General features: G+C 42.9%; 1 protein-coding gene across 18 annotated transcripts in view; it reads right to left on the reverse strand.

Annotated features, from left to right (window-relative positions):
* Positions 1–3,073: 3,073 nt before the first annotated feature.
* Positions 3,074–14,680, reverse strand: part of Ccdc7 (coiled-coil domain containing 7) — a 194,331-nt gene continuing 182,724 nt past the window's right edge. For 13 of the 18 annotated variants that reach the window (XM_042277896.2, XM_076572384.1, XM_076572376.1 and 10 more), the window contains 3 exons: positions 12,925–13,015; positions 6,307–6,528; positions 3,074–3,213 (listed from right to left, as the gene is read on the reverse strand). In XM_042277896.2, the coding sequence (XP_042133830.2) occupies positions 13,011–13,015 (5 nt within the window). In that variant the 3' untranslated portion in view covers positions 3,074–3,213; positions 6,307–6,528; positions 12,925–13,010. Of the gene's footprint in view, positions 3,214–6,306; positions 6,529–12,614; positions 12,680–12,924; positions 13,016–14,680 lie in introns of all 18 variants that reach the window. The other 5 variants (XM_076572378.1, XM_076572379.1, XM_076572372.1 and 2 more) reach the window with 1 other exon arrangement.

A 14,680-nucleotide genomic window follows, 5' to 3' on the forward strand; every position in this document is an offset into this window, starting at 1 on the left:
TTATGTACCCCAGGTCTTCACCAAAGATGCCTAGTGATCTTCACAGTGTGCCCTCAGTTTCCCCATTGTTCCTTGCAGCCGTAGTTACGAAGTTTATTCACAGCCTTTAAACTCAGCTGCTTCAGCCTTCTCCTGTAATTCGTTTCCCACACTGCAAAGGTCTAGCCCAGCTTGGCAGTGCAGTGGTGAACCTGGGAAAGCCAACATGTATTCAGTAAAAGTAGAGCTAGGCTAGTGCCTCGGCACAAAGATTTCCCACGTGCCCACTACTGTCTTCTCCAATAGTGCTCCTTCACTCCCCTCGGCTACCTCCACCCTTGACCAATTTGTCCATCACAGCACATGGCCCACAGAAAATGTTTGCATCCTTGTGTGGTAGTTTGAAAGAAAATGGCCCCCAAAGGGAGTGGCACTATTAGGAAGGGTTCCTTTGTTGGAGTAGGTGTGGCCTTGTTGGAGGAAGTGTGTTACTGTGAGGTGGGCTTTGAGGTTTCCTATGCTCAAGACCGTTTCCTGTTGCCTGCAAGATGTAGGACTCTCAGCTCCTTCTCCAGCACCATGTCTGCCTGCACACCACCATGTCCCACCATGATGATAATGGACCGAACCTCTGAAACTGTAAGCAAGCCACCCCAATTAAATGTTTTTCTTTATAAGAAATGCCATGGTCATGGTGTCTCTTCACAGCAATAGAAACCTTAACTAAGACACCTTGTTTATTGGTTTTCCACAAAGAAAGAGTTCACTGTTTGTATAGGGTTTTTTTTGTCTTGAATATATCATTTTGTGGAGTAATTTGATTTTTCAATCAGTGTACTGTTAAGTTATAGTAGTTGTTCTCAATCAAGCAAAAAGTATTGATGCCAGGGCTTCCTGAGTTTTCTCTCCTGTGTCTAAGTAGAATGTTCCTTAATGATCCCACTGAGTAACAGCAATGCCTTCTGCAAGTATATGAAGTACATTGCCCTAACCCTCATGACCATAGAGCCCACAGTCGACAATTCTAGTATGATATGGATGATGTGCCAGGTGCTGAGCCAAGGCTCTACATTATTGAATATAAAATCTACATTTTCATTGTAGCTTCATCAGTAAGTCTAACATATAAGAGTACAGAGCTTGACTCAGTCTTAGCACTCACTTCTGGAGTGAGAGAGTTCTTAGCACCAAGAACATGAGGTCTCTGGTTAGATGCTAAAGCAGATGCTGGAGCATCATCTGTCAGGTATCATGTGGTGAAGGAAATGCCATGCAGAGCACAGACTTGTACTTCATATATATGTGTTCTTAGTCATACCTTGAAATCCAGCGTAGTTAAAGACATGTATAGCAGGAAGGTGGATAAAGAGGAATAAAATGTCATCCTTTACCCAGGCCTGACATTTTCCAAGATGAAATTAAGATACTGATGGAATACACATGTATATTTTGCTTTAAAACTCATCTGTGTTCCACTGAGAGGCACCGAATACATGATGAACTATTTTGAATCAGGTAACAGGGGTTTCAGTGTTTGTATATTACATATTAAGCTCCTATAATGATGTGTGAAAGAATTAAGCCTAAATGTAGAGACTTAAAATGGTGTTGTTGTTTTTTCACTGAAGTTGTTGTCTCTTAGCAAACCTTCAAAGATGCCTGGTATAGGGAGACATCCCTGTGATTCTAGAACTTGAGGAGCTGATGCAGCACCATCCACAGACAGCCTCCAATATACAGTGAGATGTTGTCTCAAAAAATAAAAGTGAAACAACACTAGACAAGAGAACACAGTTTTAGATAGTGATGATGCTCACCTAGAGTTGAAAGAGATAAACCAGTCAACACAAAGACACTGCGTGGTATAGGTATTCACAAGGTTTCTCTCTGTTTATCACTTTAACATTTTTTCTTTTATTTCATTTTTTTTTGTGTATGAGTGTTTTGCCTGCATACATGTCTGTGTACCGTGTGTGCCTGGTGCCCTTTGAGACCAGATGAGGAATCAGATCTCCTTGCACTGGAGTTACAGATAGTTGTGAGCTGTCATGCTGGGAATTGAACCCAGGTTCTCTGGAAGAGCAGCAAGTGCTCCTAACTGCTGAGCCATCTCTCCAGCCCTGGTTACTCTTTTTAATGTTCCTCTTAGCTAGTATCAATCAGATAACTATCTCTTTAGTTAGCACGAGTTAAACTTGACATTCATTAGTGGAATTATCGTAGAAAAAGATTGAGTCTGGGAACGCTTGATGACAGCTAGTGCGCTTTCCTTGCAGATCTGCTGGCCCTAAGAGCTGTTACAGAAGTAATAGCTGTGGTCTCTGGAATACGTTTCTTTTAAAATTGCACTTCTGTTTGGTGTGTGTGTGTGTGTGTGTGTGTGTGTGTGTGTGTGTGCTTGCCTGATATGTGTTGGTGCTGGTGTGCCATGTCATGAATACAGAGGTCAAGGGTCAACATTGTGGAGTTGGTTCTCTCTTTCCACCTTTATGTGGGTTCTGAGGATTGAACTCAGGTCTCCAGGCTTATGCAGCAAATGCCTTTATTCCCAAGGCATCTGACCAGCCCTCTGTGCTTTTTTTTTTTTTTTTAAATAAAAGGATCTATGTGCATGTGTGTGTATGTCTCATGTTCATGTGAGCTAAGGCACACACCCACATGTGTGCATCAGAGGCCAGACAGCAACCTTGGGTGTCCCTTCCTTTGACATAGGGTTTCTTATTGGCCTGAGGTTTACCTGTTAGGCCAGCACGGCTGGCTGGGACCTTCAGAGACTTTCCCTGCCCCCCGGTGCTGGGCTTACAATCATTCACTCCCATGCCTGGCCTTTTTTCTGTGCGTTCTAGGGAGTCAAGTCAGGTCCTTGTGCTTACACGGCAAAGCCTTTACTGACTGAACTATCTCTTCAGCCTGAATTGATGATTTCAATGTTAAAACCATTAAAGCAACATATCTCTATTTCCTAAATTAAATGTCCCTGCTCGACAGTGGAAGTGATGTATCGAAGTATGTTTTTTTTCTTCTTCTACAAGACCATACAGAATAGCTTTGCAAATCAGAGGACGCCTAAAAAATCACCCCTTTCACACACCCAGAGCACAAATGTCGTTTAATTGCGTTTACACCACACCAGAAGGTACTGTAAGGATCTTATCTCGGCAGAGCAAGTTGGAATGTCAGCAACAAGAGGGTGATCTTGGAGGTTCAGGCTGTTCTAAAGAGTGAAGTGGCGATCTGAAAATAAAGCGGCCATCAGTCATCACTCTCAATCCTGACACACACTAGCTCTGCTGACACTGTCCATTTTCTGCAGCATTGGTGATCAAAACGTATTTTATACCAACTACCTAATGACATTTTATTGTCAGAATACCTTAGATTTTAAAGTCCCTGTTCATTCTGAACGGTAAAAAAGACTCCAGGGCATCAGGCCACCTTATGGATGAGGAACGGTCCACGAAGCTCTCACTACATCGGACTCTAGGGATCAATGTCCCTTACTTGTTGGTCCGTTCCTCAGCTGTATCTGTTCAAAGTTCACACCGCACAAATTCCAGTGAAAATTCCAGCTGGATCTGTTGCCCCAGTTCTCCTTGATCTAGACAAGAAGACGTTTGGGAACTGTTCTCGAAGTAACAGGTAGGGAAGTTGCTTCTGCAACTATGTATTATTTAGTCATTGCTGATTAGTGAGCTGTGCTCTCCGTTATGAGACAAACTTCCATAGAACTAAACATCGAAACTTTCACTCACTGTAGCTACTCATCGAGGGCTCCCATATGGCTCATCTGTTCTACATTAGAGGGCAACATACTACACATTTCCACCCAATTCTACTGGAGCGTTGTGGAGGGGTGCTCTTTCATGATTACTCTGAAAGAAGGTGGCTGGAGAGGAAGAGCATTGAGTCTCCTCTGCCAGTAGCCCTAGAACTTAGACTAAAGCAAAGTGAAGCGGCTGTTTGCTTGCGCACTCTCCTGATTTAGCGGCTTCACCGTGCCCTGCGCTGGCTGCCCGTTAATGTCACCTACAGAGAATCTGGCTTAACTGGTCTGGGGATGTGGATAGAGAACCACGGTTTTTAAATTAAAATTTTTTTCTTTTAGATTTATTTTTATTATTTATTTGTTTGAGTGTTTTGCCTGCCTGCACATACGTCTGTCCACCACATCTATACCTAGTGCCCGAGGAGGAGGTGAGCCTCCATGTGGGTGCTGAGAATCAAATCCAGGTCCCTTGTAACAACAACAATTGTTCTTAATAACTGGGCCAGCTCTGCAGCCCCAAGAACCAAGGCTTTGGAAAGCACCCTGGGTAGATGCTATTCTGTGGACAGGCTTGAGATGAACTGCCCCTACACACACATCAACCCCTCTGCTGCCACAGCATGACCTCCTCTGATACTTGGGAAGCCAAACTCTGCATAACAGACTTCCCCCCAATTCCCTCCTCCCTCCTGTTCTCCTTTCTGCCCCTTCCTCTTTTTGGGTTTTCTTTGGGACTGAGAATTATTAAGTAACTCAGTGGGTGTTGTTGTGATCCTTCTGCCTTAGTCTCTCAAATTCTAGGATTATAGGCCTGAGACCTCATACCTGGCAATACATACATTTTAAACCTAATAGTCCTATACCCCCAACTAGAAGAACTCTTGGCTAGCTCACTCTAATATTTATTCATCATTTTGCCAGACTCTTCAAAGAGGCTTAGTATCTGCCTTTATGAGCTTACAATTCAGTGTTGGATTTTTGTTGTTGTTGTATGTTTTCTGAATTTCTCCTGGCAGACAGCCTTAGATTTCCAGAACTACTCTATTCACACATTGCTTACTATTTACTAGGGACCTCTCATGGGCCAAGCCTGTTATGGAAAGTAGGGGTGCTGTGTCCTTGAAGAACTTGTGGACTCTCTTAGGTACTGAGAAAAGAACAAATGAGCTGGTGGGTAAAGCTGCTTGGCAACCACTCTGCCAACTGAGTTCTCTCCCCAGCCCTCTGAATGCCAGACTGACGTGCAGGTGGCATTGTGATCTGGGCGGTCCACAGGAGCACTCTGGAAAGGTGGACTTGATCTAGTCTAGAGAACCCAAGAACTGCCACCCAGCAAGGCTGGCTGTCATGCTGAGCCAAAACTTATATTGGAAAGAGAAACCCACAAAGTGAAACCTCCCCTTTCCCGCAACACTAGTTTTGTTGACTCTATTCTACTCATTCCTGCCTAATTCTCGCTGACATCCTCACAAGAACCAACAGAGCTTGGCACCATGTTGCTTCCTGGATTTTTCAGCTTCAGAGAATCATCAGTCACTAGAGAAGAATAGACTCTACCTTGATGAGCAGTTGAGTGAGGCTAACTTCATGAGCTTTTCTTATCATGTCAGTGGTTAGTTTGCATATATATATATAAGATGTAAACAATATTTTTACATCAACCATTTGATTTCATTTTTATCTTTTCAGGAGAAATTCAATTCCTTATTGATTTATGGAACAAAACAATGGCAGCATATTACATTATCATAGTTACTCCCATTCTTTTTTGTTTTGTTTTGTCTTTAACTTGTGTGTATGCCTGTGTGTGTACATGTGTAGGATCCCCGAGACACAGAGTTACAAGTGGTTGTGAACTGCTCAACATGGGTATGGGGAACCAAACTCTGGCCTATTTCAAGAACAGCAGGGACTCTTAGCTGCTGAGTGAGTGATCCATTACTTTATTTCCTTTCTTTTTTCTTTTTTTGTTTGTTTTTTTGAGACAGGGTTTCTCTGTGTAGTTTTGGTGCCTGTCTCACTCTGTAGACCAGGCTGGCCTTGAACTCACAGAGATCCACCTGCCTCTGCCTCCCGAGTGCTGGGACAAAAGGTGTGCGCCACCACCACCTGGCCCCATTACTCTATTTCTTGCTGAGGGGGAAAAAAAATAGGTGCTCTCGAGGTTCAAAAGAGCCAGCAAGTCTAACACCATCATCAGGGAGAGTCCAGATTAGATTTGGCATAGTCACACCCAGAAGTTACGCTCCCTGGGTGGCAATACTGTGTCTAAAATAACATTTGAATGTTCCAAAGCATTAACTTGACAGAAGCCATGTGTTTTAAATCCCTGGCGGTCGGCTGTGCGACGTTTAAACATGAATGGTTTGAGTGGGGTGCAGACTTTCTTGTGACTTAAAGTTATTATTATTCTTTTCAATATCCCAAGGTCCTGTCATGACAGGCAAGGTCTCTTACCACTGAGCTGCATTCATTCCTAGCTCTTTATTTGTGGTTTAAAATTAATTATAGTCTTTTTAAAATTAGGAGAGTAAAATTAACAAGGAGACAGTGGAACCCACCTGTCGCCTTTGAAGGACTCTCATGATCTGGTCCTACCCTGGTCATCAGGGGTCTTCTGCACTGCTGTTCCGAAAGCGCTGTCCACTCACAGGGTTCCCACACACCGGTTCCCATGCTGCTTTGCCTCACTGTGTCCATGAACAGCTTCATGGTGCTTACCCTTGGGACTCATTCTGTCAAGTCTGGATGTGCAGCCCACTCTCACAGAATAGTATTTAATGCTAAAGAAAAAGTATTCAGTTATTTAATTTTACAGTATTCCATAACATTGATATTATATTTGGTGCCAGGGAAAACAGAACATGAAGGGACTCTAGCCAGCCGGAGCATGGCAAACGTGGCTCTGGCAGGCCTTGCCCTTCTCCTCCATGCCCTCTGCCTTGATAAAAAACCATTGGATTACATTCCAATAGCTAGCCACCAACATCTATTCCCTTATTTGGCCACTTCCTCCTCCTGAGGCTGGCCTCCGAGGTTCAGTTATCAAAGTATTTAAGTCCAGCAATCAAAGTCTGTGGTGATATATTGTGTACCCTAATAAAATTTGCCTGAAGATCAGAGAACAGAACAAGCCACTAGATTAAACATAGAGGCCAGGCAGTGGTGGCACACACCTGTAATCCTAGCAACTCGGGAGGCGGAGATCTGTCTGTATCTCTTTGAGTTCAAGGCCACCCTGGACTACATGAGACTGACTCAGTCTAGGAGAGAAAACAGAGCCAGGCAGGGGTGGCACACACCTTTAATCCCAGTACTGGAAAGCACACACGCCTTTAATCCCAGGAAGTGATGGCTGGGCAGAGAAAGGTATATAAGGCATGAGGAGACAGGAACTAAAGATTTTCGGCAAAAGCGACCCTTTCAGCTAGAGGCTTTTCAGGCTTAGGAGTCCTGGAGGTACCTTGTTCCTTTGTCCCTCTGATCTTTCAGCATTTACCCCAATATCTGGACCCACTGTTTTTTATTTACAGACCATTTAACATTTGAGCTACACAGCCCCCTTTGGTTCACCTAATTAACATGCCTGGTTAAAATTAAAAACCCCATCCTAACACAGGGGTTTCCCCTTTTACCTTCATAAACTGCCATTTGCCTATGGCTCACATCTGTCTCCTCTCTATCCAGAGGCTATCTTTTGGTCCCCACCTCTGCCCCTGGGGCAAATACCCTTCCCTCTCTTCCTTGTTCTCTTCCCCCTCCCTCATCTTCTGTCTCCTCTCTTTGTCTCTAATCCCCCCAACCTTTGTCCCTCTGGGACAAATAAATCTCTTTTGTGCTGAGAACTTGATCTTGGGTGTCCTGAGCTGATACTGGTCCCTACAGGATAGATATACAAGCAATGGAAATGGAGCCTGTGAGGCTGAATGTACACTGTCTGCAGGAATGATGCCAGGGCATTATTAACTGAGAGCAGTGTGAGCTCTGGACAGTGAATCTCCAGCCCCCACCAGCAGGAGGGCAGCTCAAAGTTAGGGCAGATGCCTGGACTTGGGCCCTCAAGCTCTGGCTATCTGGCAGGGTGGTGCCCATGGATTTGCATTTTTTTTTTGAGACGGGGTCTCTCTGTGCAGTTCTGGCAGTCTTGGAACTCACTTTGTAGACCAAGCTGACCTCGAACTCACAGAGATTCTGCTGCTTCTGCCTGTGCCTCCACTCCACACCTGGATTTGAATTCTGACTGCTCCAGGCCACACGCAGGAGCACTGCTGGAGAAATCATGCTCAGGCTGTGTGGACTTTTGCCTTTTGATATAAACTACATACACTTAATATGCCTGAGATGCCAAGTAAATAAAAAGGATGAAGAGATGCTGTTGAGTCCCGAAGGAAATGACTATAAGTCTGCTTCAGGCAAAAGACCCATCTTGAGGCTGACACAAACCAAAACAGGCCTGGATCATACCATATCCTCGGACACAGAGGTGGAGAGAGAGAGAGAGAGAGAGAGAGAGAGAGAGACAGAGACAGAGAGACAGAGACAGAGAGACAGAGAGAGAGAGAGAGACAGAGACAGAGACAGAGAGACAGAGAGAGAGACAGAGAGAGAGAGACAGAGAGAGAGAGAGAGCACAAGAGGGGAAGGGGGAAGGGAGAGGGAGGGGGAGGGAGAGGGGGAAGGAGGAGGGAGAGAGGTTAGGATCAAGATGGAGTGTATGCATGTTGGAAACTGTCAAAGAATAAACAAAAGATATTTTAAAAACAGGGACTGCCAGGCAGTGGTGGTACACACACACGCCTTTAATCCCAGCACTCGGGAGGCAGAGGCAGGCGGATCTCTGTGAGTTCGAGGCCAGCCTGGTCTACAAAGCAAGTTCCAGGAAAGGTATAAAGCTACACAGAGAAAACCTGTCTCGAAAAACCAAAAAAACCAAACCAACCAACCAAACAAACAAAACGGACCAAATAGAGGAAACCAACAAAACAAAACAAAAACCTGAATCTTTGAAAACATAAGTGAAAGAGCCAGACACAAAGCAGTATTAACTGGAGTTATTTCTTGTGGGACACATGCAGCCCATTGATGATGTCAATGTGAACACAGTTTCATCTCTGGACTGCCTGAGGAGAAGCAGTGGTGTGAGTATCTCTCCACATGGCCACCTGTATGCTTTCTTTTGAGAAATATCTCCAAATCATGTGTGTGTTTCAAGTTGGCCTCACTGCAACACATGCAGTTTGAGCATGGATTGCGGATGACACATTGGGTCTCACCGATGGTAAGTTTCCTTTGTGGGAGCTGTGTTGTGATCAAGCCTGATGATCCGTTTTTAGCGAACAGATCCGGAGTGGTTGATTCTTCTACAGTTCAGAGGCAGAACAGTGGTATGGCCGACACACTCACAAACGTGGAGACACAGAGCGAGAGGATCTGGGTAAGCCTACGTGTGAATTCTTTCTAGAACTGCTTTGCTTTCTCTCAATTTGAATTGATAGGAACGGGAAAGGTTAAAAGACCCTATCACACTTTCTGCAACACAAAGGCAGTTAATGGAAAATGGACAAGGAATAAAAGTAGGTTATTTCATAGAAAAAAATTAAAGTGGCTGTTTAAGATGTACCTAGTTCCCATTAAATATAAATATCACTGAAGATGGAAACTTCATTCTATATTTATTTTTAACAATGTACTTAATATTGTAATTTAAATGTAGCATAAAATGTGCCTGCTTAGCTGTTCCTAAGAGAACGGTTTAGGAACATTATTAGGCATGCCCATCATGCAGTATGGCTCTCACCCACCATCCCTTTCCAGAACTATTTTTCTTCTGGAAATACAGAAACTCCCTGCCTATTAAATGATTTCTCCAAACCTCAGGTCCCCTGCCTTTTTTTTTTTTCTTACTTTGATTACTTCATATGAATGGATGATTACATACTTGTCTCTGTGACCTATTATACTGGCCTGTTATGGATGTCATGCTGTAATAAGTGTCAGGATTTCTTTCCCTTTAAAGGCTAATATTCCACTCTGTGTACAGCACTACATTTTATTTACTCATTCACCTTCCAGGGGACACTTGGGGTTCTGACTAACGTTGAAACAGACATGGTTACACAAATATCGACTTGTGCTCTTCATTTCACTTGTTTTGGATACACATCAAGAAGTGGGTTGGTGCGTTTATCATATGACAAATCTATTTTAAATACTGGAGGAACTGCCACAGAGTTTTCCAGACGTTATGTACCATTTTGCCTTCCTCTTAGCAGCCACAGGGATTTCTTGACATTGTTGCTAACGTTATTCTTTCTTTCTTTTGGTATTGGGGATTAAATGCAGTCCTGCCTATGTTAGACAAGTGCCCCACAACTGAGTTACATCCCTTTCCAGGCCTTTTTTTTCTTTTAAACAGGGTCTCACTAACTTCAACAGGGAGTCTTCAACTCACTCCATATCTCAGGCTGGCACAGAACTTATAATTCCTGCCTCAGCCTCCCAAGTGACTGGAATCACAGGTTTGCACCCCAAAGTCCATATTATTATTTTCCCCTTTGCTTCCCCCTTCTAGCCCGCCTTTTGTATATAGTAGCCATCTGATGGGTATGATGTGTTATTTTGGGGTTGAATTTCCCTAATAATCAGTGATCTGTAACATGTGTGAGAGTTGGTTTCAAATTACAACTTGCCACAATCTAGAATCGCCTGAGAAGAGAGTCTCAATAGAGGATTGCTTAGTGGCCTATGGCATATATGTAGGGGATCGTACTGATTGCAATCGACTCAGCCTATGGTGGGTGTCACCATTCCCTAGGCAGAGAGTCCTGAACAATATAGGACAGGAGAGAGGTAGAGGAGAGCAAGCAGGCAGCAAGGATACATCCGTTTCTTTCTGCTTTTTACTGAGGATGTAATATGGACAGCTGCCACTGCGACTTTCCTGCAAGTTTGGACTGTAACCGAGAATCATAAGCCAAATATATGTTTGTCCCCTACATGATGTCTTTGGTTAGTGTACTTTAACCAAAGCAACAGAAACAAAACCACAACACCATGGATTCATGTGTGTGCTGGCTATTTGTAGTATATTTTTAGGAGGAACATCTACGGGAGTACTTTGAACTGTTTTTACTTGAATTTTTTAGTGGCTGGCTTTTAGACCTCTATGAATACACAAAAAGCCAGAAGTGGTGGCACATATTTTTAATACTAGCACTTGAGAGGCAGAGACAAGTAGATCTCTATGATTTTGAGGTTAGCCTGGTCTATAGGAGTTCAAGGCCAGTCAGGGTTATAAAATGAGACCTTGCCTCAAAAAAAAAAAATCAAAATAAAAAACTTTAAACAGGAATGGTATTGTAAAATAAAATAAATAAAATTAAAAAACAAAAAACAAAAAACACTTTAAACAGAGGTTAGGTAGGTAGTAGGACTGTGGAGGGGCGGATCTTTCAAGGAAGGGGACATTTTCTCAATTAAGGTTCCTTCTTCCAAAGTAATGTTAGCTTACATCAAGTTAACATGAAACTATCTAGCAAAGTCAGGTTTAGGCTCCCTCCCATGGAGTGGCCCTTAAATCTAATCAAAACGGTGCTTGGTTACTCCTATCACATTTGTGCCGTCATCATTACATCAATAGGTTTTGTAGACAGGTCCACGGGCTTCATAGCTGGGTGATATTAATGATTTCCTTTTCTCCTCCTGTCATGTGCATAGTACTTTCTAGCACCATTGTCTCTAGTCAGTAGGGGTAAAGCCTTTAGATGGGTGCTAGTATATTCTCTCCATGTGGGATAACCTAAGTAAATGGCGTCTTCAGCAATAAGGCCTTGTTGTCTGATTGTGGAAGGTAACCAGTAGCCTTGGCAACAGCCTGTGATTTGGACAATGACTCCCTAAGATATATATCATTCCTGTGTTGGAGGATTTCACTTAGTAGCATAAGATGTCTAGATGGACATTGTCAAATGACTTCCATACATGCATATATTTTAGAAAGCTTCTACAGTACTGTGTTGCCATGTGGCTTTATGAAAGGCTTTTAGTGTTGGTTTTCTCTTCCCATGTTCTCTCCATTTCCCTGCCCTGTCACCCTTCCCTATTTAGTCTTCCTATTCTGGTTTCTCCTTTATCTTTTTAAAACATCCCCTTCCTTGAAAGATCTCCCCCTCCACTGGTCCCTTACTATCCGCCTAGGCACTGGTCCCCACGAATTGGCTGTTGGCAAGCCTGTGGTATATAGTCTTCATTGACGATTGATGTGAGAGGACCCAGATCACTATGGGTGGTGTCACCCCTGGGCAGGTGGTCCTGGGTAAAAGCAGGCTGAGAAAGCCATGAGGAGCAAGCTGGTAAGCAGCCCTCCTCCACATCCTGTGTAGCAGCCATGCCTCCAGATTCTTGCCTAGTTTGAGTTCCTGTCCTGACTTCCCTCAGTGATGGACTGCGCTGTGGAACTCTGAGCTGAAATAAACATAAACATGTGCATCTCTAACACTCATCACAGCCTTCTTGAAGTAGATGGTAATTAACAGAGACCAACAACTGGACAATGTACAGAGAGTGAGAGTCTTTGGAATATTCAGCTCTAAATGGGATAACTGTGTATGAAAAAAAATGCCAAAGAAGTCAAGTGCTGTCTAAGTAAAGGCAAAGTAGTTTTTCAAGCATTTGTTATCACAGCTATTAATTACAATCATTTGAAAATGTATATGGCAGTATCTGTGAAAACTAAAAGAACATATTTTCTTAATTCCAAAAAATTCCAACACCCTCCACTTTCTAGACATAAACTAGCATAATAAAAACATACAATGCTATCTACTGATCCAATGATTGTAGTTGCAACCAAAATGTAAAGGGGGCTCACCAGGTGGACTTTTGGACGGGCCATGATATAGTTTCTTTTTAGAACACCATACAGAAAATTAAGGCCTGTGATAAATAAAGAAAACTAATTGATTTACCTGAGTTAAAGGTAAGGAGGACCTATGCACAGGATCCTTTTACTATCTACAACTACAGAGCCCTCCTCACGGGGTCTACTTAGAGGAGAAGCCTGAGAACACTTGCTGGGCTCAGAGCCTCAGCTCTTTGTCAGAAGGGCCCACGCGCTGAAGATCCTGGTCAACAGAAACGATAAAGCAGAGTTGATTTCTGCATGTTTGTTATCTCTTTACCTTTAAGGAGACGCTTCCTTGTAGTAGAGGCAGAAGGGCACAGATTATTTGGGAGTTTAAAATCCTTTTCATCTGAGTTTTCAGACTCAGCCTGCCATGAAAAGTGAGAACATTAGTGGATGACACCAGCAATTAAATAATTTCAGTTTTTAAAGACTTCAGGCTCAATTCTTTCTAAAGCACAGCTTCCTTCCAAAGCTCGGTAATCTGTACAAAGCAGTGTGACCAGCACAGACGGATTCTGATGAGCCACCCTTGCCTGATAGTTGATGCGCTTGCCAAGAACATTCACTATGATGTCGGTGCACCCCCTGGTGCCAGCAGTCGGGAGGCTGAAACAGGGAGATGGGTACCAGCCTGCTAGCCTTCCTACATATGGAATATGATTCCAGCCTTCCTAAACACAGCACCTGTGTCTCAAAACACAAATAGGAGCCTGGAGCAGTGGCTTAGTGGTTAAGAACACTGGCTGGTCTTTGAGAGCACGCAGGTTTGATTCTTAGCACCCACACGTGGCTTGCAATGATCTATTATTCTAGTTACCTGTTTTGATGTCCATAGGCATCAGGCATGTACACACATACATGCATGCAAAATACTCATACACATTTAAAAGGAATATTTTTAAAAGATTTAAAAAAGTAAACAAGTTGAAAACATCAGGACAATAAGCAATGAGCTTATTGTTTATTGTTTATGAATATGAGTATGAGTAACTAAAATGTAAATTTTCAGGTCTAGTAATCTGTATCTGGAAATACACTTATTTCTGGAAAGGAAGGTGATATTCCAACAATGGAAAAATATAATGCAAGAGGAGATAGAGGGCTGAAGTGTGGTTCAGCCTTGCATCTATGAAGCCCTGAAGGAATTCCTGGCACAGCACAGCCAGAGTGTGGTGACATGCTATTGTAATGTCAGCACTGGGGAGGTATAGGTAGAATGTTCAAGACCATCCTTAGTTATAGAGAAAGATCTTTGATGTCTGTCCAAAAACACATTGGCAAATTAAGTATCGTATAGGGTTTTCCCTACATTTTATTTTATTACTTTTGTAGTTTAGCTCTTATTTATAGGTTCTTGATTCATTTTGAATTGGGTTTTGAACATAATTTAAGATAAGGGCCCCCACTCCATGCTTTTGCATAGGATATCTAGTTTACCCAGCACCATCTCTAACAGACTGCTCTCTCCACATTCTGTGGTTGGCCAAAGAGGTGAGTTTAATTCTGGGATCTCTCTTCGTTTTACTGGTCTGGGTGTCATCTGCCTGCATGCCAGGACCACAATGCTTTCTTCACTTCTGTAGCTTGGGAGTAAGTTCTGAAATCATGAAGCATTACTCTTCTTACTTGGATCTTTGACAAGATTATTTTGACCACCATAGTCTTTGGCGACTTCATTGGAATTTTAAAACGGACTTTTCTATTTCTGTAAAATGTCTTTGGAATTTGCACAGGGACTTTTCAGACTCTTTAGATCATATTTTATTGTTTTGACACCTAAAATATAATTCCATGACAGGCATGGTGGTACATGCCTTTAATCCTAGCACTTGGGAGATATAGGCAGGTAGATTTTTATGGGTTCGAGGCCAGTCTGGTCTACATAATGAGTTCTTGGCCAGTCAGTGGCTATGTAGTGAGACCTTGTCTCAAACAAACAAACAAACAAACAAACACATAATTTAACATTGTTAGTGTTTCAGTCCATGAAAAGACTAATGCTGGCTAAGAGAAGAAGAGGTAATTTTTTT

The sequence above is a fragment of the Peromyscus maniculatus genome, chromosome 5 (genome assembly GCF_049852395.1).
Source record: "Peromyscus maniculatus bairdii isolate BWxNUB_F1_BW_parent chromosome 5, HU_Pman_BW_mat_3.1, whole genome shotgun sequence".
Lineage (NCBI taxonomy): Eukaryota > Metazoa > Chordata > Mammalia > Rodentia > Cricetidae > Peromyscus > Peromyscus maniculatus.